Genomic DNA, 24,484 nt, shown 5'->3' with positions numbered 1-24,484 from the left:
TTTTGTGACCGACTGTACATGTGAAAGGTTAAATTATTCAAAATTAGATGGCTGTAGATACCTTCGTTTTTTCAAACTTACCTACTTTCACTCACATTCTGCTTTATTTTATTTCTTTTAAAATAATACAGAGCGATAATATTTGGTGGCAACAATTTGAAAAGTGATTAGAATGATTCTGAGATAACGCTCACCTGTTGGAAAACTGCCAAGATTGTCCCTCTGCTAAAGCCAAACAAGCCTGCGACTGCTCCTGAGAGTTACCGACCAATCAGTTTGCTAAGCTCAATTAGCAAAATCGTGGAAGCAGTTATTCTCCATAGACCAAACATCTTTCTGGATGAGCAGAAGATCCTCATACCCTATCCGTTTGGGTTCAGGCGTAAGCACTCGACAACGCATCAACTCTACAGAGTTGTTGAGTTTATAAGCAGTAGGATGCAACAACATCGTGTCACTGGTGGACTTTTCTTAGATGTCGCCAAGGCCTTCGATAGAGTATGGCTGGATGCCCTCATATACAAATTACACAACCTGGGACTCCCAGGCTACATCACAAACATAATTAAATCCTAACTAACCGGTAGACACTTTGTCGTTCATGTTTCTGTTTCATTATCCACAAACCGGCTTATACGGGCTGGTGTTCCACAGGGATCCTTTCTGGGCCCTACCCTATTCAATGTTTACGTGAACGACATCCCCACTACACACAACACAACACTAGCCATGTATGCAGACGACACAGCGATCCTTACGCAAAGTGCATTTGTTAGTTCAGCAATACAACAGCTACAACACCACATCCACTCGCTAGAGAGACTTGGCTGACCAAATGGAAAGTCAAAGTGAATGTCGACAAGACACATGCCATACTGTTTACTACTAAGAAGAATTTCCCGACTCCCCTGCAAATGTATGGTGTGGATATTCCCTGGGTCAAGCAGGTCTCTTATCTTGGGGTGATCCTCAGTAAATCTCTTACATGGAACCCACACGTTACACATAGTCTCAGGAAGTTTCGAGCTAATAAAGCTTCCCCTTAATTACTCGAAACAGTGTTCTATCTATTGATAATAAGTAAGTTTTGTAACTGCTCATTTACAAAACCATGTTGCGTCCAATTCTTAGTTATGCATGCCTCGTCTGGGCATACTCGTGCAAAAGTTTGAGAAGGCAGTTAAGAGATTCTTTGTTACAAGCTGCCCAAAACGGGGTATTGCGTATGATATGTAATGCCTCCTGGTACATTCGGAATAGCCAAATTCGTAAAGAGTTAAGAATAGAGAATCTTTGTGATTTTTATTGCCGCCTATCTAGGGCATTTTATGATAAACAGGAACTTCTGGACAATCCTATGGTTGTTAACTATTGTTATGATACTAGAGACCCCAATTTCAGTAAACGCCCAAGGGCGATCCTAAATGTTAGTAATATGTAATTTTGTATATGTGTTATGCAAATTGTTGCTCAGATTCTTTATTATATATTGTTCTTTTTTCCTCCTGATTGCATTTTGGTTTTACTAGTGGCACTAATGCGTCGCACTTCGTATTTTGTTTCTCTTGTGTGTACATGTATTCTTCTGTGAAATAGTTGTTAGAAAAATAGTTAATTATGTGTGGATTAGTAATTAGGTACTTAAGAAAAAAAATATGTATTTAACTATTAGCAATTATGAATTTAAACTTTTACTCATTTAATTATTTAGCACATTCAGTTATATTTTTTATAATTCGAAACTTTTATCATGTTATTCGATGAGGGGTAGGGCTAAGGCCTTAGGAGCTTTAGGTAGGGCCGCATGTTCCTAAAACGTACTCGCCGTACCCCTTGCTGTGAGAGCTGCTTCGCTGCTATTGGTTAGAAGAATTTAGACGTAACGTAGAGCTTTCGACGTCATTTGTTTTGTCACGTGGTAGCCTTAGGTAGGGCTATGCAAGGAGGTCTATTCTAACCTCCTTGGGGCTATGGCGCTGAGGCACCCTGGTGGTTAAGCACCGCAGTTCAATGTTCAGATGAGATAACGCTCTTATAACCGAGTATTTAAATTTTTCTTGCAATAAAATTCCATAATAAATCAAACATAGTTATTTATAAATATCTTTATTAGATGAGGGTGCAATTTTGCAGATTTGCTTTCTTTTCTCATGCACTCAAGTAACTGTATTCACAACAGGCCTTAAAAAATTGAATTTGGCTTGTTCGTTAGACATGAGTAAGGAGGATATCTAAGAGTGCGGACATATTTTGGAGTTGTTACTCAATTTTTATTTTCTTAACATTCTTATTCGGCTCTCTCTTTTTATTTTTCATCCCTAGGTTTTATTTTTCGCCCTGCGGGTCAAAAGACTTAAGCGAGTGCAAATATAGTCATTTCATTTGTCTACTCTGTCTGTCTGTCTGACTTTCCTCTTTCGGCGTGCTTGTGAAGGTGTGATCGGGTATTTAGTAATAAATTTATATATTTAAAATACGTCAGATCAATAAGCGCTCTTAGCGTGAAGCAATTTATTTAAACTTTATTGATTTCTTGTAATAGTATTTAAAATTAAATATGGCTTTACACGTGCCCAGACCTCCCGGCATTTCACAGATGTTTAAAGAAGGCACAAAGGTTGTATCTTCTATTTCTGTCATAAATTTGCTTTGATGAAATGCTTTTATTAATTCTTATTCAAATTTTGTTTTAAAATAACGGCTTCATTTACATTTGTTTCAGAATTAATGCCGTGTTTATCTTTAGTACAAATTCCAATGGAATAAATTCGGATTCCTGTTGATTGAAGAATGTTTTGCATTTTGAGTACGTTGTAGACAATTACCGAGCCGAAAACGTGATTTTTAGTGCATGTAAATTCAAGTTGGCAGACAAAACAATATATTAACCATATGGTAGTAAAAATTCACATATAATAAGCATGTAGATGTAATACTAACCGGTTAAACATGATATACGAAAATAAATTTGTATTAAATTCAAGTTAGCACAGAAAAGAATTAATAAGCATTTATAACGGAAATTAAAATTCATTTAAAAATATAAATTAGTATTAATGTACTGAAATTAACCGGTTAAACGTGATAAACGAAAAAAATTTGTCTTAAATTCCAGTTAACACAGAAAACAATATATTCCTAACACCAGCAGTGGTTTGCTAATTTTGATAACCATGGTGATGCATCAAACTACTGTCACCTTAGATAATCAATAATATTTTTTATTTTAATTTAATCATCTATTTATGTCACACCTGTCATTCTCTGAAAGGTTATTGTTAGAAAAGCATTAACAATATATTGTCTTGTTAAAATTTTATGCCTTTACTTTGGGTAAATCTATTAAGGTATGAGCCTACATACAAAGCACTTTTTTTTAAATACATAAACACTTTTTTTTTAACATACATGTTTTCGAGTAAGATGGGATATAAAACTATGAATTTAAATGGAATTTTATGGAATGTTTCATTAATTTTTCAAATATGGGCAATATTTGGTAAAATTTTAGTGAAAATTTTCATTTATGCCAGATCTCCTAAAATAAATTCTAATGAATATACTTCAATAATCTTTACACAGTATATAAATAACATACTTACCTGTGTTCTGTACCTGTGTTTTGAAATATTCAAAACTTGGTACAAAATCTCAAAACTAAAAAAAAAAAAAAAAAAAAAAATCATCTTTTCTTCAAAATACTGTCAATAAAATCAATCGGTGAATCTTCGTATTATGGTAACTTGGCAATTTTTTGGCGACCAACCCTGCTACAGCAACCTGCTAGATTTTTTTTTTTTTGGACGCCATTTTGTTTTCACGAAGTAAAGGCATGATTTTTTTTTTTACTCAAACATTTTTTCCAACAATCTGCTAGCCGAATTACGCTTATGCTAGAACTTTTATGGAACAAAAGTGCTTAATCGTGACAAAGATTAGGTACAAAATTGGGAGAAAGTGCAGAATCGCCCACTGCTTCGCGTGTTTTTAAGAATTGTACATACGAGGTATCCATGTACACGTCGTCCTATTTTCACTTAAAAAATCATCTCTGAATTGCACAAAAATGGCATTGCACACACTCTTGACTTTATCCATGTACACATTGTCCTGTTTTCACTTAAAAAGTCAAAGAAAATTGACAAAAATCTAATTCTTCTTACTCTTGTAAAAAGCGCCAAATAAGTGGACGATTCTGCACTAGCAGAGAAATTGTTTCTAAGTGCTTATTAGCTAAAATCACAATCGGAATTGTCCGGAAAATGTCGCATGACATGTCTCATGATCTCTCTTTTCTCTGAGACAAAATAATCTGTAATTCGAACTGTGTACTTCTCAGATTATTGCTAAAGTCCTACCTAGTAACCTTTATCGCCTTACCAAAATGTCGCCAAACTACCTGTTACCATACTCCAAAGATTAGCCAATCAATCAATAAATACGAACAGGTCAGATTTTGCTACAGAACACAGCTAAAGATGAATACAACATTTTGACAAAATTTCATTTCAATATTCTAAATACATTTGAGAAATTAACGTAATCGCAATCAAAAGTAACGAAAAACATAATTTCTCGGAAAATGCACTTGAAGATTTTAATACAGCACAAAAAATTTTGTAGTCACTTTAGACCTTTAAAACTCGCCGTATTTGTATGTTAGGCCCTCTTTTACTTCATTCTTAACAAATTTTAGACTTTCTTTTACCATTTTTCTGGTTAATTTTGTTGCCTGTCTATTTCTGAATTCGCTGTTTGTTTATTCCCATGTAACTTTCAAGCATAATGGGATTAATTTCTATTTCTATATACCTGAAAATAGGTAAAAGTCCTAAATATCCTGAATTAAATAATAATACAGCAATATGTGCACCTAAAAGCAATGTTTTCAGTTGGACAAAAGTTTCTTTAGGTAAAATATACCTCAAAAGGTTATTAAAACACTCATTATTGTTTTGAGTCTTTCCATGTAGGCATTTTATCAGCAAAGTCTCACACAGTGAAAGATGTGTTGCTTGTGGTATGCATGGAGAAAATATAGTAAGGAAAATGTTTTTAAAAAAACCACCCTCGGTACACTTTTTTTGGCTGGTGTACAATGCCAAAAGTGTATGGGGTGAGTTTGTGCAATTCTCTGATGTTTTATAACCAAAAATATATAATTTTACATTCAGGAAACAAAAGGATTTCTTGGGAAAAGTAAAAATTGTATTACCAGTGTTTTGTGCTTTTTTGATTTTATTGATTGACTGCTCTTATATGGAATTCTTAGTGCAAAGTTGTTTTTAAAATAACTTTTTTTTTAACCAATTTAATTATATCGAACAGCAGAAAGAAAATATACGAAATTTCGGAACAGCTGTCATATACGGACTGGGGTAGCGAAAAATTTTTTGCCAAATATATTTGGTGAGAAACTCCACGATTTTATTTATCTAAATTTTTTGATTACATATCAAACTTACAAACCTAAAATGTGGAAAAACATGTTTTTTCGCATTTGCAAAAACAAGGTTGCCACTCTACGTGGAAAACGGGAAAAGTCAGGAAATTCGAAAAGGGACCAAAAAAGTCGGAATATTTTGGTCAAAATCATGAAAAGTCTAGGAATTTCATATGGCGACCCCCCACTCCCCCGATAAAAAGCGAGTTTTGCACCAACGTTGGAAGCAATCACTTTCTTGGGGAATTTTGTATCGCATGAGCGTCATTCGGGTAGTTGCCATAGAGCCAATTTTCGCAACTCTGATCAAATTGTCTTTTAGAAGGCAAAGCAGGTTTCCAGCAACTTTTGGGGTTTTTTTTTTCTGGTTCCCAGTAACCTCAAGAATGGAGAGACTCGCATTCTCGTATAAATCCAAAGAATGTCTGTGTAAAGAAGGAAAGGTTCCATAGACGTAAATGTAAATCAGTTTGCTGTTATGCCGCGAGAAAGCGGAGGGGAAAATTTGCCAAGGGATTTGGCGATGGAACCTAGCGCCGAGAATTTCTCCCTCCTTAATATGTACAGGAAATTGAGGAACACATTAAGAAGAAACATTCTTTGATTTTTCTTCTGTGACTTTTTGTGATAATTTAAACTTGAATTTTCATACTTTTTTACTCAAAATAACTAATCCATTAATTTGCTTGTGCGAAAAATATTTTCTTTTCCTTTGAAGTTTAAACAATAATCGATGTATGAACTCTTGACAAATGTGATCTTCAAACTTTGACGCCGGCTTTGAGCTTTGCTGACAGATATTTCTGGCATTTCCCTCTACGTTGGGACGGAGACACTCCTGTTGCAAAGTTTTTCTTATTAATATTACATATTCTTCATATAAAACAAAATCGCTTTAATCCTAGTATGTGGGACACATGGGATTTGGTGACATTACGATGAGCAGTAAACAGGTCATTTTGGCGTTGGATACAGTTTTTAAAATCGTGCCAAGGCCATAGCGTATACTAGTATTTTAACTTAAAATCTTTTAAACTTTTTTTAAATACTTTATTGTTTATTTTGTATTAAAATTAAATAAAAATAGTAATCGGTCATCTAGACTATTTGCCAAAATATCGTTTATTATTGCAATTCAATTTTTAATTTATTTTAATGCTAGACTATTTGCCAAAATATCGTTTATTATTGCAATTCAATTTTTAATTTATTTTAATGTTATTCATACCATTTAGTGTGGCTTCTCCTCTCTAAATTGATTTATTCTTAGTTAATAATACTTCGAAATTTCAACAATTTTCTCTGGCATAATCCTGAAACTAATTCTAGCAGTATGATGACATACTGTCACAAAATTTAATGCACATATTTTTGCTTATGTATGCTGCTAAATAAATATAAAATATCTGAATTGGTTTTAAAATATCATTTCTATCTTTCATTTAGCTGCAAAATGTCTGTAAAAAAAGATATTTTTTAATCCAGATTGGGCAGATTCTTATCTTATTATTCTTATCTTATTTGAATGATATTTGAGTGGCAACATTTTTGCCACTCAAATATCATTCATTATCTGAAGAACAACATTTTTGCTAAAACTCCAAAATAAAAAGAAATTTAGATAAGTAAAAGCGGGAAGTTTCTCACCAAAAATATTTGACAACAGATTTAAATGATGAAAGTTTAAAATTAGATGCTCCTGGCTTTTTTGGCGATTCTTTTTTGATGCCAAGATTGGCACTAGGAAGGCAAAACATCAAGATGCCCAGTACACAAAACCAAAATAAGAAGACAACAAATTGCACAAACTTGGTGTACATTTACACATTGATCTATTTTTACTTAAAAAAGAAAAATTAAAGACTTGCTCCAATTTGGCATTGCACACTACCTTGACTTTGTTCATGTACACATCAATCTATTTTCACTTAAAAACCAAGTTAAAACTATCATGATAACCAAAAATGGGGTTTCATCACCAAAATTGAACAAACTTTGTTGCCAATCTAAGAGGCACCCAATTCTACACTAGTGCTAAATGGCACTAGTGTAGAATTGGCACTAAAATAACAACAATAAATTCTGAACAATTTCAACACAAAATTAAAGCAAAGCAGCAATTTAAATAACTCTACAAATCTAAAACAATAATAATTAAAAAAATTCACTTTGCATTCAAAATAATTCCCAAAAAAGCAAAATATTAATTTCAAACAAAACTTGTAAGGCAGACATATCACATATATAATCCAATATACTTTCATTAATAAAACTAATATGCCAATCACTCGAAGCATGTGAACCAAAATGCTGTGACTTCGCTCTGTCAGACGTCTTTCTACGATTCAAAATTTCAGACATTATAATAAAAATTTTCTCTAAAGTCAAACTTACTGAAGAAGAACCAGGATATAAACCTCAAACTTCATTCAGAATCAATCACATTCTTTACCTTCAACAATTTTTCTGCAAATCTATCAGAAACAAAATTTTTCTTCCAAATCTTCATATCAAAGACTTCCTTCATGGAACTATACACCATTATTCAACACGTAACCAAAAAATGAACACAGCAAAATAAAACTACATTCCCCACAATGTTTCCATGAAAAAAGGCTTTCCATACAAACAAAATCTCAACTAAACCATCCAACACAAAGTTTTGCCACATTTGGCAACCACATGTATCCCGGGTTGTATATGACATCTTAGCCAAAATTTCTTAGCTAAGTCTGCTACTTCTAAAAATACTGATATGGCATACATTGGAAAGGGGGAATCTGAAGGCTTTCAGATTGTATGTTATGCTCAAAGGAGTTTTTTTTTTTTTTTTTTTTAAACGTTTTGTGTATTACCTTTATTTATTAAATATCATGTTCTTTACTCTTAAACCATAAAATTTAGTTCAACGGAGTATCATAAAATATTTAAAAGAGCATATCTTTAGAATTTCTGATCCACAATCTCGTGCTCCGGAGATAGAAATACCCCCCTTCCCCGTAAAATGTTGCCATTGCTTGCTTTGAAATCGTTGAGTTCCTTAATCAAAAACTCATAAATGCTTTACAAAATATGAAATAGATATTAAAACAAATTCCAGATTCCAAATTTGGGATTCCACATGCCCATATTCGGGCGAGGACATACATTATTCAAAATTGGATAGCTCTAGATACCATTGTTTTATTACAGTGCGGGAAACATACGTACATTTATTCAGGTTCGTCATTATTTAATTTCTTTAAATGTACTAGAAGCCTCTAATATTTGGTGGCAACAATTTAAAAAGTGATTCACCATTTATAGTAAATGAGTGCAAAATGTCAGAACGAAAATGATAGCCCTTCTGGACAAATTGCCCCTTTAGGCTAAAAAACAAGATCTTATCTAGATCAGTTGGATAACATCTTATGTAAATGGCAGAATGCTGAGTAATCTGAAAGTAAACCTGTGACAGAATTATTGTTAGTAGAAACTAAGTAATTATTTCACTAAAAATGCATTCCCCCCCCAAAAATCTTTGTTTTCAGGTGTTTCATAATTTTAAGATCATTCAAAGTATTTATATATCATTAAAGCAAGTAAAAGTGATGTATGAAATGTAAATAATGTACAGTTTGCATGGACATATATTAAGTGATCAACCTTCTTATAGAGTTAAATCATTTTTTCTTCAGCAACTATTTTCTAACTCTTCAGCAGATATTTATATGTACGTCAGTTATATTTATTTGTATATCTTATTTTAACAGCATTTTCATGGAGTTGAAGAAGCTATATGTCGAAATATTGAAGCATGTGTTCAGTTGGCAGATACTCTACGAACTACATATGGTCCATATGGTAAATATCCCTTATATTATATAGTTATCACTTTCTAAATAATTAGTAAATAGATAATATCTATTAATATCTTTTTTATTTACTTACTGAAAATATTGCAAATTATGTATGTTACTTTAAAGCTATGATGGGGAAGAAAATGAGTTCTTATATAATTTTCCGAATAGGATTTCAGTCATTTGTATTAGGACTGTGAATAAATATTTTATTAAATGTATTAAAAATAGCTGTAGCTATTGCTGGATGGATCACATCCAAGCGATGTAGCAAGAATATGAATTTAATTATTGGAACCTGGAATATTAGGACTCTCTATAGGAGTGGAGCATTGAGAAACTTGGCTGATAGTTTTGATGAGTTTAAAATTGATATCCTGGCATTGCAGGAAATTCACTGGACTGGCCCGTGAGATCTTTGAAAAGAGGAATTGTGTGTACTGCAGTTGTCAGGAAATCAACATCATTTTGGTACAGGGTTCATTGTAAGTAGGAGAATCATGTAATTGAATTTAAACCTGTTAATGAGAGAATTTGTAAGCTTAACCTGAGGGGTATGGCATTACAATATTATCATTGTTTGTGCTCATGTACCCACTGAGGATAAGGATAGCACTTAAAAAGGATATTTTTATGACCTTTTAGAAAGCATCTTTGATAGTTGTCCACAGAGTGATACAAAACTCCTGATTGGAGACTTTAATGCAAAAATTGGAAAAGACAGTACAATAAAACCATACATTGAATAACAGAGCTTATATCTCATAAGTAATACCAATGGAAGTTTTTTTTTTGATTAATTTTGCTGCTGCAAACAAATTGCATATTGGTGGCACAGTATTATCACCACAGGAATATACATAAGGCTATGTGGAGGTCACTAGATGGGAAGACTTGTAACCAAATCGAACGAATTCTTATTGACTTATTGACTCTTAGTGAAACAGGAAAAAGAAAATTTTCAAGATAACTATGTGAAAACATTTTTTGGTACTGAAGATTAAAATTAAAATCTTTGATGAAAAGCATCAGATTTTATTCAATATTAAAACTTCCTTAAAAAAACAGTTCAATGCATTGGAAGTTTTTCAACAATTTTGAAGAAAAATTGACACATTAATTATAGTTATTAAATGAAAATTTATTACTTTTTAAAATATGTATAGAAGTGTTAGCTTGCTTTATTTTTTGTTGTATCTTTATGTACATAATTATGTAATTTTCATAGGAAAAAAGTTAAATTCTTTTATCATATTCTTTATATTGTGTTTGAAAGAAACATGCATAAAAAATTGTATTTTTTCCTTTTTTTAAGGTATGAATAAACTTATCATAAATCATCTTGAAAAAATGTTTGTTACAAGTGATGCAGCTGTGATTTTAAATGAACTCGAAGTAAGCTTTATAATACTGAATTAGTTCAAAACTTCTTGTTTATTGTAATTTTTTCAACCAAGTAATCAAGAAATCCATTTGGTTTGAATCAAATATTGTATAATCTTAAAATATTACTTTTGTCTAGATACAACATCCAGCTGCCAAACTAGTTGTGTTTGCATCTGATATGCAAGAACGTGAAGTTGGAGATGGAACCAGTTTAGTTATTATCTTTGCTGGAGCTTTACTTAAAAATGCTGAGGAATTGATTCGAATGGTAAGATTTCGAAACATTACTATATTTACTATATTATACACAGCTTCCTTCAGTGTCATAAAGAATTAAATCTTATTCTGGAATGCCTAAAATATCTAAGAGAAAGTAGGAGAAAATTATGTAATGTAAATTTTAAACTACACAAGTACTGAAACATATTCTAGTTCAAAATTGCCTAGTGTATTAGATCTGGATTTATTGCATATATTGATGATTTTGTAATATGATGTAAAGTGAATATAGTGAATATGATGTAAAGTGAATATTAACTGATGGATAACTCAAAGATTTTACTCATGGATGAATGACAATTGTAATAATGCAAAAAGCAGTGCAACTAAGTCTCTTCAAGTAGGATCGAGTAATTAGGCCGAGACATCTAAGATGCAGAAAAGAAAATATGATGAAACATTTTCCCCTCTTTATTTTATTTTCAACAACCATCGTGGCAATGAGCAACCTCTTTAATTTGAAATAACATTTTTGCTGTGGTGAGCATGAAACCATCAAAATTAAAAAGCATCTTGAATTTAGTCGTCCATCATATTCATTATTTGTACACATAAATGAAAAAAATATTTCAATTGGCTGTTAAGTTTTCAAAGAAAGGAAAACAATATTTTGAGAAATTTATGACTTATCAAAAAATACTTATTCATGTCATGAAGTCTCATATCTGGTTGCTAAAAATGAAAAAAAATAAAAAAATTCACCGTTGGAGAAGATCTTGTATTACCTGCTGCTATAGAAATGGCAGAGAAATACTTCGAAGTAAATATGCCAAAAATATTTGACAAATTCCTTTATTGAACAGCAATGTGACCAAAAGAGTTCCTGAAATTAGTAGTAACTAAATTAAGCAACTTTTTTGACACAAGGCAACTTATATTACTAGCAAAATTTACAATTCATTTGGATGAAATAACTGTTATTTCAAAAATAGTTCAGTTATTCGTATATTTCAGATACTTTTAACAGGAAAGCATCAATGAAGAATTATTATTTTGTTGTTCTTTGAAAGAATATATTAAAGGAAAAGATATATATATACTGAAGTTTACAGATTTCTGTAAGCTGAAGGTATAGAATGGAAAAATAGCATTGGAGTGTGTTTAGATGGTGCAAAAGCAATGCAAGAAGAAAGTAATGTTTTTAAGTCATTTGTTAAAGTAAGATCATGTAACTTTTCTACATTACCTAATCCATCAAGAAAACCTCCCAACAACAAAAGGTTTTTATTAAAAAGGACAAGCATTTGGAAGAATAAGGTGGAAATTGATTCAGTCGAAATGTTTTTGACTATCAACAGTTTTATAACTGAAAAAATAATTGTAAAGATTCTTATTCTTAGATTAGTTGTTAGATTTCTTACCTATCACATAAAAGCTCTAGAAACATAGTTTTTCAAATGCTTAATACTTAAAAGATTATCTTTGATTCAAAAGCCACTCTAGATTGACATCAGTGAGATAATTCACCTGCCATCTAAAGCTTAGAGGAATTTATAGAGCTCTTGACTAGAATTATCAAATAAAGCACCAAGATTTAGTTCTTTATACAGAAAAAGATGAGCAGATCCATCTCATTAAAACATAATTAATTATTTAATGTAATAAATACTTGAAATAAACCCAGAATCTACTTCATTTATATGTCTACTGTTTACCGATGAAATGAATTATTTATGGGAAAATATGTATAATTTTATCTTTATTCTATATTTAGTATCTGGAGTGACGAAAAAACTTCTGATAAAAGGGGGTCATCAATTTAAAAAGTTTAAGAAACAGTGGTTTAAAACATTCATCTGATATGTCTCAGTATACATAGGGTTGGCACTATTCATTTTACCTCTTGATGCAGTCTCTGTGGGTCCTGAATTCTGATGCCCAGTGCCTGCCCTAAATTCTAAAAATTTACCATCCCTAACTTTCGTTGCTTGCCGTTTCAATAAATTCTAAAATTTCTGCCACATGGGCTTTAGCGACGGCTTCTGACCTTTAATCATTTCGTAGTTATTCTCAATACACATATTATTTTGACACGCATAAGACAAAATAAAATTAGCAGTTTCTAGCAGTGCATTTTAAAATGAAAAGGATACCTTTTGAGAAAGATAGTGATTACATAAAGAGAAAGAAAATTGTTCATCAAAGAATATAAACATGTTGAAACATTATGAAATTAGGAGATAAAGTAAACTTTGAAAAGATTCTAAAAAGAAGGAATTGATATATAAATTAGCTATAAAATTTCTGGAAAATTTTCAAATTAAGAATATGCATGAATATTTTGATATGTGTTATTGCTACAAAATATGTTCTGTAGCTTTTAATGTATAATTATCCTGATATTGTTTTAGAATCAGTGCCATAAATTATATATGTAATTATCTGTTATTTGTAAACTGTGGAATGTTCTTAGATTGGGATTTTAATAGTGCTTTATATTGAATACTTAAAAAAAAAAAAAGAATTATTAGTAATAATGTAAATCTGTAACAATTAAGGGTTAACTACCTAACTTAATTATTTGCAACTGATTGCTCACCTTCAGAAGTTATCTCTACCTTTTAACGAAGTTTATTGTCTTTTTTTAATCCTTGGGGTGGATGAAAGGTATAACACAAATCGTAAAAATTAACATAAAACATATTCTTTAAAGCTCATGGGGGTTCAAAATAATATAAAACAACTTATCACATCTGGTGCTTCAACAACTTATGGGGACTTTATAGTATATTAACTGGATTATAACTCCAACAACTCTACACGACATGAAGAACATGACTATGACACTACTCTACATGACTATTACACTAACTGCAACGTCCAACTTTTAATGGTTACTTACTGCGCCAACATTGTCAGCAGCTCTCTTTCTTGGCAGGCAGCAGCAGTGACAACAGCCATCCTATTTTTTACATTTGCTATTTTGATTTTACTAATTTTAACCTATACCACTTGATATCAAATCTGCATAAGCCTCTGACTTAGCGAGTACTTGATAAAACAAGGCATAAAAGAAAAAATTAACTTAAAGCTTACTGTTTGTAAAACCTAAATAAAGTGTCACCAATCTTTAATATACACTGAAGTGACAAAAGTCATGGGATAGCAATATGCAAATATACAGATGGCAGTAGTATTGCGTAGAAAATGTATAAATGCGAAGTGCTTTGGCAGGGCTTTCATTTGTGTTCATGTGAAGAGGCTTTGACGTGATTATGGCCGCACGACGAGAATTAACAGACTTTGAACGTGGAATGGTAGTTGGAGCTAGACGCATAGGTCATCGGATATCATTAGGAAATTCAACATTCTGAGATCCACAGTGTCAAGAGTGTGCCAAGAGTATCTAATTTCAGGCATAATATGCCACCATGGACAGTGCAGTGGCCGACCACCTGCACTTAACGACCGAGACCAGCAACGTCTGCATAGAGTTGTCAATGTTCACAGACAAGGAACACTGTGTCAAATAACTGCAGAAATCAATGTGGGACGTACGAGAGAAGTGTTCGATAGGACAGTGCGACGAAATTTGTCATCCTTGGGCTATGCCAGCAGAAGACCGACTGGAGTGCCTTTACTGACAGCACGACATCACCTGCAGCGACTCTCGTGGGCTCGTGAGCATATCGGTTGTTCCATAAACGAATGAAAAACAGTGGCTTGATCAGATGAGTCACGATTTCAGTTGGTAAGAGCTAATGGTAGGGTTCGAGTGTGGCGCAGACCCCATGAAGCCATGGATGCAAGTTGTCAACAAGGCACTGTTCAAGCTGGTGGTGGTTCCATAATGGTCTGGGCTGTTTTTACATTTCAGGAACTCGGTCCTCTGGTGCAACTGAACCGATCATTGCCAGGAAATGGATACCTTCAGCTACTTGGATATCACTTACAGCCATTAATGGACTTCACGTACTCTAACAACGATGGGATTTTTATGGATGACAATGCGCCATGTCACTGGGCCACAGTTGTTCGCAATTGGTTAGAGGAACATTCTGGACAATTCCAGCGAATGATCTGGCCACCTAGATCGCCCGACATGAATCCTATCGAACTTTATGGGACATCATCGAGAGGTTAGTTAATGCCCAAAACCCTGCACCATCAACACTTTCACAGTTATGGACATCTATAGAGGCAGCATGGCTCAATATAATACCTGCAGGGGACTTCCAACGACTTGTTGAGTCCATGCCACGTCGAGTTGCTGCACTTCACCAGGCAAAAGGAAGATCAACAAAATATTAGGAGGTATCCTATGACTTTTGTCACTTCAGTGTATGTAAGACTGTTATAAGTGTTAAATTTTACAAATTTGATTTTATATTTGAATTTGTTTTATAATTACTTTAAATATTAGCATTGTTTAATAATAATGCAGTGTACTTACACGTATGTTTTATTCTTTGAATGGTATTACAAGAGTAGATAATAGCTTTAATTTATTCATTTTCCATGTCCTTAGTTTTTTTCATTGAAAGTTTTTTTTTTTTTTTTCTGTGCGCAGAAATGTGTACGAACCTTCTATGCATCAGATATAATTATTTGGCAAAATAATCAAGCTAACAGGCAATTGAGAAGATGAATCATTGTTCTCATCTGTTATTGTATTTATGTTTTTTCAGTATTTTTATTTAATTTTTCCCCCTAATTCATTTTAGGATATGTGATCAAACAGATCACAACAAAATTTTATTTTTGGCATTTTGTGTGTAATTTCAGATGTAGGACAATATTTTTCTACATATTTCGCCCTGTATAATAAATTAATTTCATTCACCCGTCAGTTTGTTTAAATATCTTTTCATTTTTGTCTTGGGTATATTGAATTATGTGTGCTATATATTTGCCATTCTGAATTTGGGTCATTTGAAGTATTACATGTTGTTAATTTGCAGGGATTGGCACCACCAGAAATTATCCATGGATATGAACTTGCTCTAGAAAGGACATTAGAGATTTTACCGAGTAAAAACAAAATTTTTCATATCTTCTGATTTTCTTAAATTTTCAGATTTACTTTGAGTACATATAAATATTTTTATTATCTTGCTGATGTATTTTACACACAATTTCATCATTTTAAATTTCTGATTATGCTTTTATATTTTGAAGAACTTTCATTTAAAAATTGTAGAGTGTTCCTGTGTTAGTGTAAATTTCTATCTTTGAATTATTTCATTATGCATTCCTTATATTTTTTATTATTGTGCAGATAAAATATTTTTTGGTGTCAGTCATCAAAATAGGGTGTTAAAATACAATTAAAATATATGTAGTTTTATACCTCTCTTTGAACGGTTAATCTTTATAGCAGTATTAAGAAGAATGGTGATGGCCAAATTAATACCAGCAGGAGCAACTTGTTAGAATTCAGGAAAACTGAAGAAATATTACAAAATAATCAAAGCAGTAAAATATTTTTAATAGAAATAAGTTTTAAGTAATTTAATTGAGATACTTTTGGGATTATTATTATTATTATAAATGTGAAGAAATAATTTTTGTTGTTTATATACTACATTGAGGAAATATATGTTCCCGTGTGACATGCAAATTTTAAAATTTTGCAGTATGCATTGAATTTTTTCGTAGAGAAAAATAAAAATGTTTTTTTTCTGGTTTTCCAAGGTTTTTCTCCTTTTATTTTGATAACAATTTTCAGCTGATTTTAATAAAAGTAAATTGAAAAAGAAGACATGGAAAGATTCTAATTAGGGAGGAAAATAATGTAATGATTGACTAACAGGAGTGAAATTTGTTTTTCTTTACTGATACAGCAGAACATTTTGTGGGGAAACTCCAAATTTATTACACGAAATTTACTAAACTATCAGTTTATTAGTAATTTTACATAAAAAATTATAATTTAATTTTCCTATGCCACAAAGTATTTATCGAAATGTACTTAAATAATAACAAAAATATCTAAAAAAATTCCAATTTATATTTATTTTCTGTTTGAAATCTAAGGAATTATAAAAACTTTCTAAGCTTTCAAAGAAAATTTTCTTAGTAGGGCAAAAGCTTAATAAATTATAACAATATAGTCTCTCTTATTTATTAAATTTTTTCAATACATGAATAAAAATACGTGTGTTTATAGTAAATAATTATAAACTTCTTTAATTCTTCTTTAATTTTCTTTAATTCTAGCCTGATGCATAATGGCATTTCAGTTCTAGAAAACTTTTTAATCTTTGAGAGAAATTATTTTCATGGAATGTAGATGCTCATTGGCCAATTGGGTTCTTTTCTTATTAATTTCCATCTGTGAAAAAAAGCTGTTCGTATGTCACAGCTTGAAGAAAACTGTTATTTTTAATGCAAAATTTCATGACTGAGCTTATTATTTTTTAACAAGTAGGAATAAAAGTTAAAATCTGTATCGTAAAATCTTTGAATGCAATTTATATTGAATGCAAATTAGTTAGCTTCATTTATGAATTTTCTAGTACATTATTCATATTCATTTTTAATGAAAATATTATAAACTTGGACTTCAAATAACTAAAATTCTTACAAGGCCATACTTACAATAAATACATAATTGAATTGTTTTGAGGTCTCATGCAGCCCCCACATCATCAGTCTGAGACCACTGAAATTCATCGTTAATGCTGTATCTCGCTAGTATTTATGTGTTTTGCTAGCCTGAGAGCCTGTATCTGTTCTAAATATAGTGCTGCAGGAATAAGAAGTTGCACAAATAACATGACTTTTAATTACTTTAAATGATCTGTAGTTTGAAATTGTTGCATTACAAGGTAAATTAAAATAATAATTTCTTTTCTTTAAAGAGCAGACCCACTTGTAATGTGGAGTAATAAAATAACACTTGTTCAATACACAGTCATAATGGACGAAAGAACTGGGTGCAATTTGTGAACTGCTTCATTTTTAACATCACCTAAAACTAATGTTCTGCCAGTTTGACTGTAGTTGATTTTAATCAATCTTAGCATTTGAGATTATAGCTTGTTTGTAATTTATTGTACCCTCTGACTAGCATTTGAATGATTATTTTATTACAATTAATATTCTTAAGAAAAATTTTTGAAATGAATTAACTAACTATAATTTAAACTAAAATATTTGATGGTTTGAATATTTAAATTTTTATCATATCTTGCACGCTTTTCTTCCCCCCACCTTTAATAATATTTAGTAGTTTTGTTCCAAATTTAAATCTGTAATCTTCCAGTTTGGATGCTATTAATATAGCTATATTGCTAGTGGAGTTAATAGTTTAATTTAGGAGTATTTACTTTAGTTATTGAAAAGTTATGGAATTCTTATCTTTCTTAACTATCAGTGATAAGTTACTAAGTTAAAATTTGTTACCTATTGCTGATTTTTAACTTATACTACATTTAATAATTTATAAAGTTGGCATGTTAAGTTATGGATTATACTATGATTTTAGATCTTATGTGTACTGAGGTGAAAGATTGTTTAAATGAAGATGAAGTAGTGAAAGGAATAAGAGCATCTCTGATGAGTAAAGCATATGGAAATGAAGACTTCTTAGCTCGACTTATAGCAAAAGCATGCAGTAAGTGTGTGTGTATGTATAAATATAAATAAGCAATTTAATTAATTGCAATAAATTGCTTAATACTTGCATAATATAAAAGGAAATATGTTCTACTTATAGTTTTTATTGCTTTGGTTAACTTTTTTATTTTTATTGTTTATTTGGTATATTTTTATGAATATATCAATAGGTATAAATAGACTTTGTATTATGGAATTATGATTTGTCATTTTTAAAAATGTACCTTTCTATAGTTTTAGTGAAACCTGAACATACTACCTTCAATGTAGATAATGTTAGAGTTTGTAAAATTCTGGTAAGTTTCAATTTTTTTTCTTTCTTTCTTTTTAAAGCATAAAAATTAGAACTGAATTAGTAAAGCATCAGTGCAAATCTGTTAGCAAGTACTTTTTTTTTATTTTGTTTATCATTCTTTATAAGGAATGTAGGTCATTATTTTGTTTTTAGCTTAAAAATATATCTGGATATAAAAATATACTACTATAGTTTTGGTTTTAATTTTTTTTTATGACTGTTAGTGCTAATAGTTCAGTACTGTTGTATGTATGTATTGTGAATAACACCTTTATAGTTCAGTACACTAGCCTGCACAATTCCGTAGTTCAATCATATTAGCTTTGAATGTTTTTTTAAAGTCCGATTTTGGAATATTTACATCAATATTAATATCATTTTTAGTTGCATTCTTAACAAGCCAATCAGCTCTTCACCATATCCCATATCCTTATTTATTCATTTTTTTATCTCGTGTTTAACGAGGATAAGGGAATAAGGATATCGCCCATATCCTTATTCCCTTATCCTCGTTTCCATAATTACCCGAGTGACCATGAACAAAAACGCTGAAATACCCTTCTTCTGCAGATCTCCAAGAGACAGCTGTATATTAGCAATAATATCATTACATGATGAGGTATTTTTAAGGGACTCCAGGGAAGAGAGTGAATCTGTACAGATTAAGTAGCTAGAATCACGTCCATCCTGGCCTTAATTGCAAAATCCACTTAACCTTCTAAGTCGGTGGTACAGCAGTTAGATAATAAGATAAAGCTGGTAGTACAGCAGTTGTACCAGGAAAATGACTCTTTAATGCTGGCTGTTGTACAACTGTCATACCAGCCATCCCCTCCCTATTTTAGAGTAAATCGCCTATCTGTAGATCTCTGGGTGGTTCATTGTCTCTGCTCAGAATAATCGCTGGTTACGCATTGTTTCCCTCTTCTTATCAGTTTGGCTATATTTTGCCAAAAACTGCAGGTGTCATCTTGCGCCAATACACTTGAAAATCAAATAGAAGCTATCTCTTTCTCAAACGTTAGACCACTGTCTCATAATTTTAGTGCTAACTTTTTTAGTACTAACTTTTGCTATGATTAAAACGTCAGCGATTTTTCACACTGTTTAAGCTTACCAGATTTAATGCTTTTTAATCATAGCAAATAAAATTAGGTTAATATTTTAGATTTAATGCCCTTCTAGAAAACAGGTAAACCACTTTATCGTTTAGCTCCTTTTTATGCTTATGAATAATAAGATGCTATTTTTTACTCCTTTTTTTGGAGTGCATAAAACCCTCAAGAACTGTTGAGTCTTTCAAAATGCTTCTAGTATGCAAGCAATTTTGCCTGATTTATCAGGAGATAAATAAGAGAAAATTGCATGCATAATAGTTTTTGTGATTTTCATTCGTTTAATGATTGATTTCAATGATTTTCATTCATTGTAAATTAAATAAAATCAATTTATCTTTAGACCCTCTTTTAGGATGACATCTGCCAAAAAGTATTTAAATATTATTAAAGCTTACGTAACTTCTAAATTGAATCGAAACATCAGCTACTTTGCATAAAATTTCGGCCAGTTTTATTTGCTGAAATTCTTATACTCCTGAAGAGATAAAGGGAATTCAGACACGTTAATAAAAAATTTATCTAAAAAAGGAGTGTTATTTTGTCTGTAATAAGGTGTATGTCAACTTACTGTTAAATGTATGAGAATTAGAATTGGGTTACAGAAAAGCACGCGAACGCTATCTGGGATGGATGCTTTCGTGTAAAACTTTTTAAGAGAAAATTACTCACATTTAAGTTGCTGATGGAAAACTTTACATGTAATCAATCCGTTCGCTTACTGAATTACATCAAAGCACACAACAATTACCTGTATAAGGGGAGGAATGCCTTTGCAGAGGACTTTCTAAGGGAAGCTGGCTTGTATTTATGTTACACAAAAACCATGAATCCAACCCTTTAGGTGGGATTCAAACCCGAGCGAGCTACAAGTGTTCAGCCACCTTTATCGCTCTACTGAAGGGCCTGTAAAAAAAAGATAAAGAAAAAGTATTGAAATAACCGGTTTAATTTCTCAATCGACAGTACATAAATTAGGCATATGAGGGGATTATTTGTGAATAAATAAACTGTATTGTTTTTTCTCCTATTTAATATTACGATGGAATTATTGCATTTTGAAGTTATTTCTCATGAATTAATTTTGCTCCGTTCATGATTTTTTAATTTTTTCAAAGAGAAAATTTCACACTCTAAATAAAAAATACACAAGAAGATACTTTATGCAAAATTTAGCGTAAACAGGTTTCTTAATTTTGCTTTGAAAATATACCAGGGAAATCATTTTCATTACTGGAAGAAATGTGAAAAACAGATTTACTACATTATAAGTGTCAACACCCAGTATGCCCTTATTCTTTTGAAAATGTGAAAGTTTACTCTTTCTAAAATAAATTAGAAAATATATTATGTGCAAATAGAATATTCGTTGAAAATGAAATAGACTTCAACCTTTGGATATAACGATGGTTTTAGACGAAATTTCTGCCTATGAAAGGGAATTGACGTATAATTCTTCATGAACATTTAAAACTGTTTTTAAAAATACTTTTGATGATTGCATGTGTTGTAGAGACATTAGGTATATTTTTTGGAAGCCGAAGAGATGAAAAATTAGCAACCGCCTTCGCCGGGAATCGAATTGTGAACCTCTGGAAATACCGGCCCAGTGTGCAGAATCACTACACCACGAAGGCACGCTAGGAAAGTGAGAGAAATACCTTATACATGCATAGGTCACAGATTTTTTTTTCTATGATAACATAAACAAAAGCCAATTTTACAAAAAAAAAATTCTCGTTAAAGATATACCTCCTTTGCCTAATAGTCCAATGTAATATTGTTAAAGTTAAGTGATGAAACGCAACCAATGTATCTCTGATTTTCTTTTTTTATAAATATTATTAATGAATTTATTATTATTTCATTAAATTAGTCATTACCATTATTTTGTTAATGAAAATGTTATTAAAAATCTCATTCCAACCTGCAGACTTACAAAGCTAGTTTGCATTTATTATATTTTGTAAAATGTTTTTCTCATTTTCTATTTTCTAACACAAAAGTATGCGAATATAAATGAAGTGTGAAAACAAAGTTAGAAAATTCACAAATTATTATCGAAACTGATCGGAAATAGTAAATGAAATATAAACATTGCATACATTTTGTTCTAAATAAATAGTGCACTGGATGCATTTCCAGAGCACTATTTATTTAGTACTTCATTTAGATGAAAGCAAAATAATCATAAAAAAATCGCAAATCTAGCAACCCATCTATTGTGGAACAGCATCTGACAAACATGTAAATTTACTGCATCCATGGAGGGGACTAACGACTTTTCTCATTAGGAAAATGTCAAAGAGGGGGTGGGAAAGTGTTTTGGATTGTGCCAGTCTGAAGGCTATATTATGGCCAGGTTTTAGAAGGTTAATTGAAAAATTAATACAGAGAAGCTTAGAAATATAAACAGTACATTCATTTCTAATACGAAATTGGTGGTACTCAATTTCAACACTATGCCCAAAAATGATGTAAGCAAAACCAACTTTGTTATCAACTCTACTAACATCTGTATAGCACACAATTGAGAATGAATTTTCATCAATGTCCATACTATCCAGAATCTGTACTGGTTGTGTTACAGAAGAATGGGGAAGAACAGACAAAGGCAATAAACGATCAAATGAAAATTGGAGCCAGTGACCTTGAACCTCTAAATGTTATTGATTGCCCGAGCACATTTTCCACTTCACAGTAGCATGTGAATATAATCCCTATGATATCCGCTTTCTATCAAAATATTTAAATTCTTGCATATGTTGCTGAAGCATTATTTTTATAATATAAAAAGGAAACCCTAGCATTTAAAATTAGTTAAAATGAAAAAAATATCAGAATGCCAGCTGTATTCTCTTTAGAAATTACTGATGGGTTTATGTATCTAACAAATGAATTCATTAAAAGTTCAGAAAGTTTTTTTCTCAATTTATATGTATAAGGAGCTTCTTGCAAATTAATATTTCCTGTTACAAAGACCAGTTTTCAGACATAATAAATACGATTTGGTGGAAGGTGATGGTAACATTTTTTTAACATTTTGCAATCTCATTCCTTCTTCTCACTGTTTTCTGGTTGATCACAAAAAAAAAAAAAAAAAAAAAAAAATTAATCGGAGCAGCCCATAGTTCCAGAACTCTTGTTACAATCTCTAAATGAGAAAGCTATTTGTACTGCAGTTATTTCAAAATTTTATGAGGTTTTTGGTTCTATCCAAAAATGTTCGCAGTTTGAAGCTGTGCTTCCTTTTTTAACTTTTCATTAAATAAAATTATATAGCTATTAAATGTGTTTCCATTTCTAAACCAATAAATTTTTTAGTGATGCAAGAGACGGTGTGGAAAACCTTGAGTTATTATATCTGTTTGATGTGTTTTGATAAATTGTTTACTGATTTTACAATATCAGCAACAGCACTTTCTCATTTTCACAATTGCAGGACTTGGCATGGCTCCTACTAAATATTTTTTTTATGCCAGAATCTAGAAACATTGTATTAAAAAGCTGTTTTGAATGGTCCGAAACTGAAATCATTAGACAATGTTGAATTAAAAATCAAACAAAATAGCATTTGGCTTTTATGGCATCAGTTTTATTGTCTTTGATGAAGAAATTTGTTCTTTATTTAAGTTTTACATTACTAATTTCTTTATGTTTTTGAGATGGCAAAGCCATTTACTGTCATCTTTTCAGCCATGCACAGCTAAAAAATATTAGTTGCATACATTGAAGTGTGCATGATTCAAATTTCAGATGCTTTAATACATGGAAATTCTGTAGAATACGAGTCTTTAACAGGGTAACCACGCTACCTGGAAACCTGATAAACCGAGAAAAGTCAGGGAATTCAAAAACTGACTAAAAAAGCCAGGGAGCTTAAATATTTTAGGCAAAATCTGGAAAAGTCAGGATTTCATACTGTGATCCAAGAGCCAACGTTGCAAGCAATCACTTTCTTGGTGAATTATGTATTGCGTGAGCATCATTTGAGCTGCTTGCATAGAGCCAATTTTCGCAGCCCTAATCAAATTGTCTTTTAGCATGTTTCCAGGAATCTCAAGAATTGAGAGATTAACATGCACATGTTGAACGAAAGAAAATACCTTCCCATTCTTGTATAAAAGCCCCACCAGTAACCCAGCGGTAGTGTACCTGAACACTTGATAGTTCAGCCCAAGGTTCAAATCCAGCGAACAGGCTGATTGTATGGGCATTTTTGTGGTTTTCCCTATGTGTAATGTGTTAATACAAGCCAGTTCCTTTATAAAGTTCTCCACGAAAGCATCCCTCCCTTCTGTGTAGTGCCTTAAAGTGGAAAATGTAAAATAATAATAACTCTTCTGTAAAACAAAATCAGTTTAATCCTAGCATATGGTACAGATGGGATTTGGCCACATTATGATGAGCAGTAAACGGGTCATTTTGGTGTTGCCGACAACTTTTAAAATAGTGCCAAGGCTGTACCTTATACTAGGATTTTACCTCAAAATCTTTTAAACCTTTATTAATAAATGCCTTATTTATCATTTTGCAGTAAAGTAAAAAAAGAAAAAAGAAGAAGTAG

The 24,484-nt window shown here is 31.5% G+C and overlaps 1 protein-coding gene across 1 annotated transcript in view; it reads left to right on the top strand.

Annotated features, from left to right (window-relative positions):
- The first annotated feature begins 2,399 nt into the window (after positions 1 to 2,399).
- CCT8 (chaperonin containing TCP1 subunit 8) overlaps positions 2,400 to 24,484 on the top strand; it is a 50,665-nt gene continuing 28,580 nt past the window's right edge. Inside the window, exons 1-7 of the mRNA XM_085818506.1 lie at positions 2,400 to 2,617; positions 9,196 to 9,286; positions 10,598 to 10,677; positions 10,805 to 10,936; positions 15,849 to 15,918; positions 18,377 to 18,505; positions 18,742 to 18,803. Coding sequence (XP_085674632.1) covers positions 2,558 to 2,617; positions 9,196 to 9,286; positions 10,598 to 10,677; positions 10,805 to 10,936; positions 15,849 to 15,918; positions 18,377 to 18,505; positions 18,742 to 18,803 — 624 coding nt within the window. The 5' untranslated portion in view covers positions 2,400 to 2,557. The remainder of the gene's footprint in view (positions 2,618 to 9,195; positions 9,287 to 10,597; positions 10,678 to 10,804; positions 10,937 to 15,848; positions 15,919 to 18,376; positions 18,506 to 18,741; positions 18,804 to 24,484) is intronic.

The sequence above is a fragment of the Stegodyphus dumicola genome, chromosome 6 (genome assembly GCF_044657685.1).
Source record: "Stegodyphus dumicola isolate Sdum_Otavi_A_Nest chromosome 6, ASM4465768v1".
NCBI lineage: Eukaryota > Metazoa > Arthropoda > Arachnida > Araneae > Eresidae > Stegodyphus > Stegodyphus dumicola.
The sequence above is the reverse complement of the archived record's forward strand: the minus strand, read 5'-3'. Positions and strand labels throughout refer to the sequence as shown.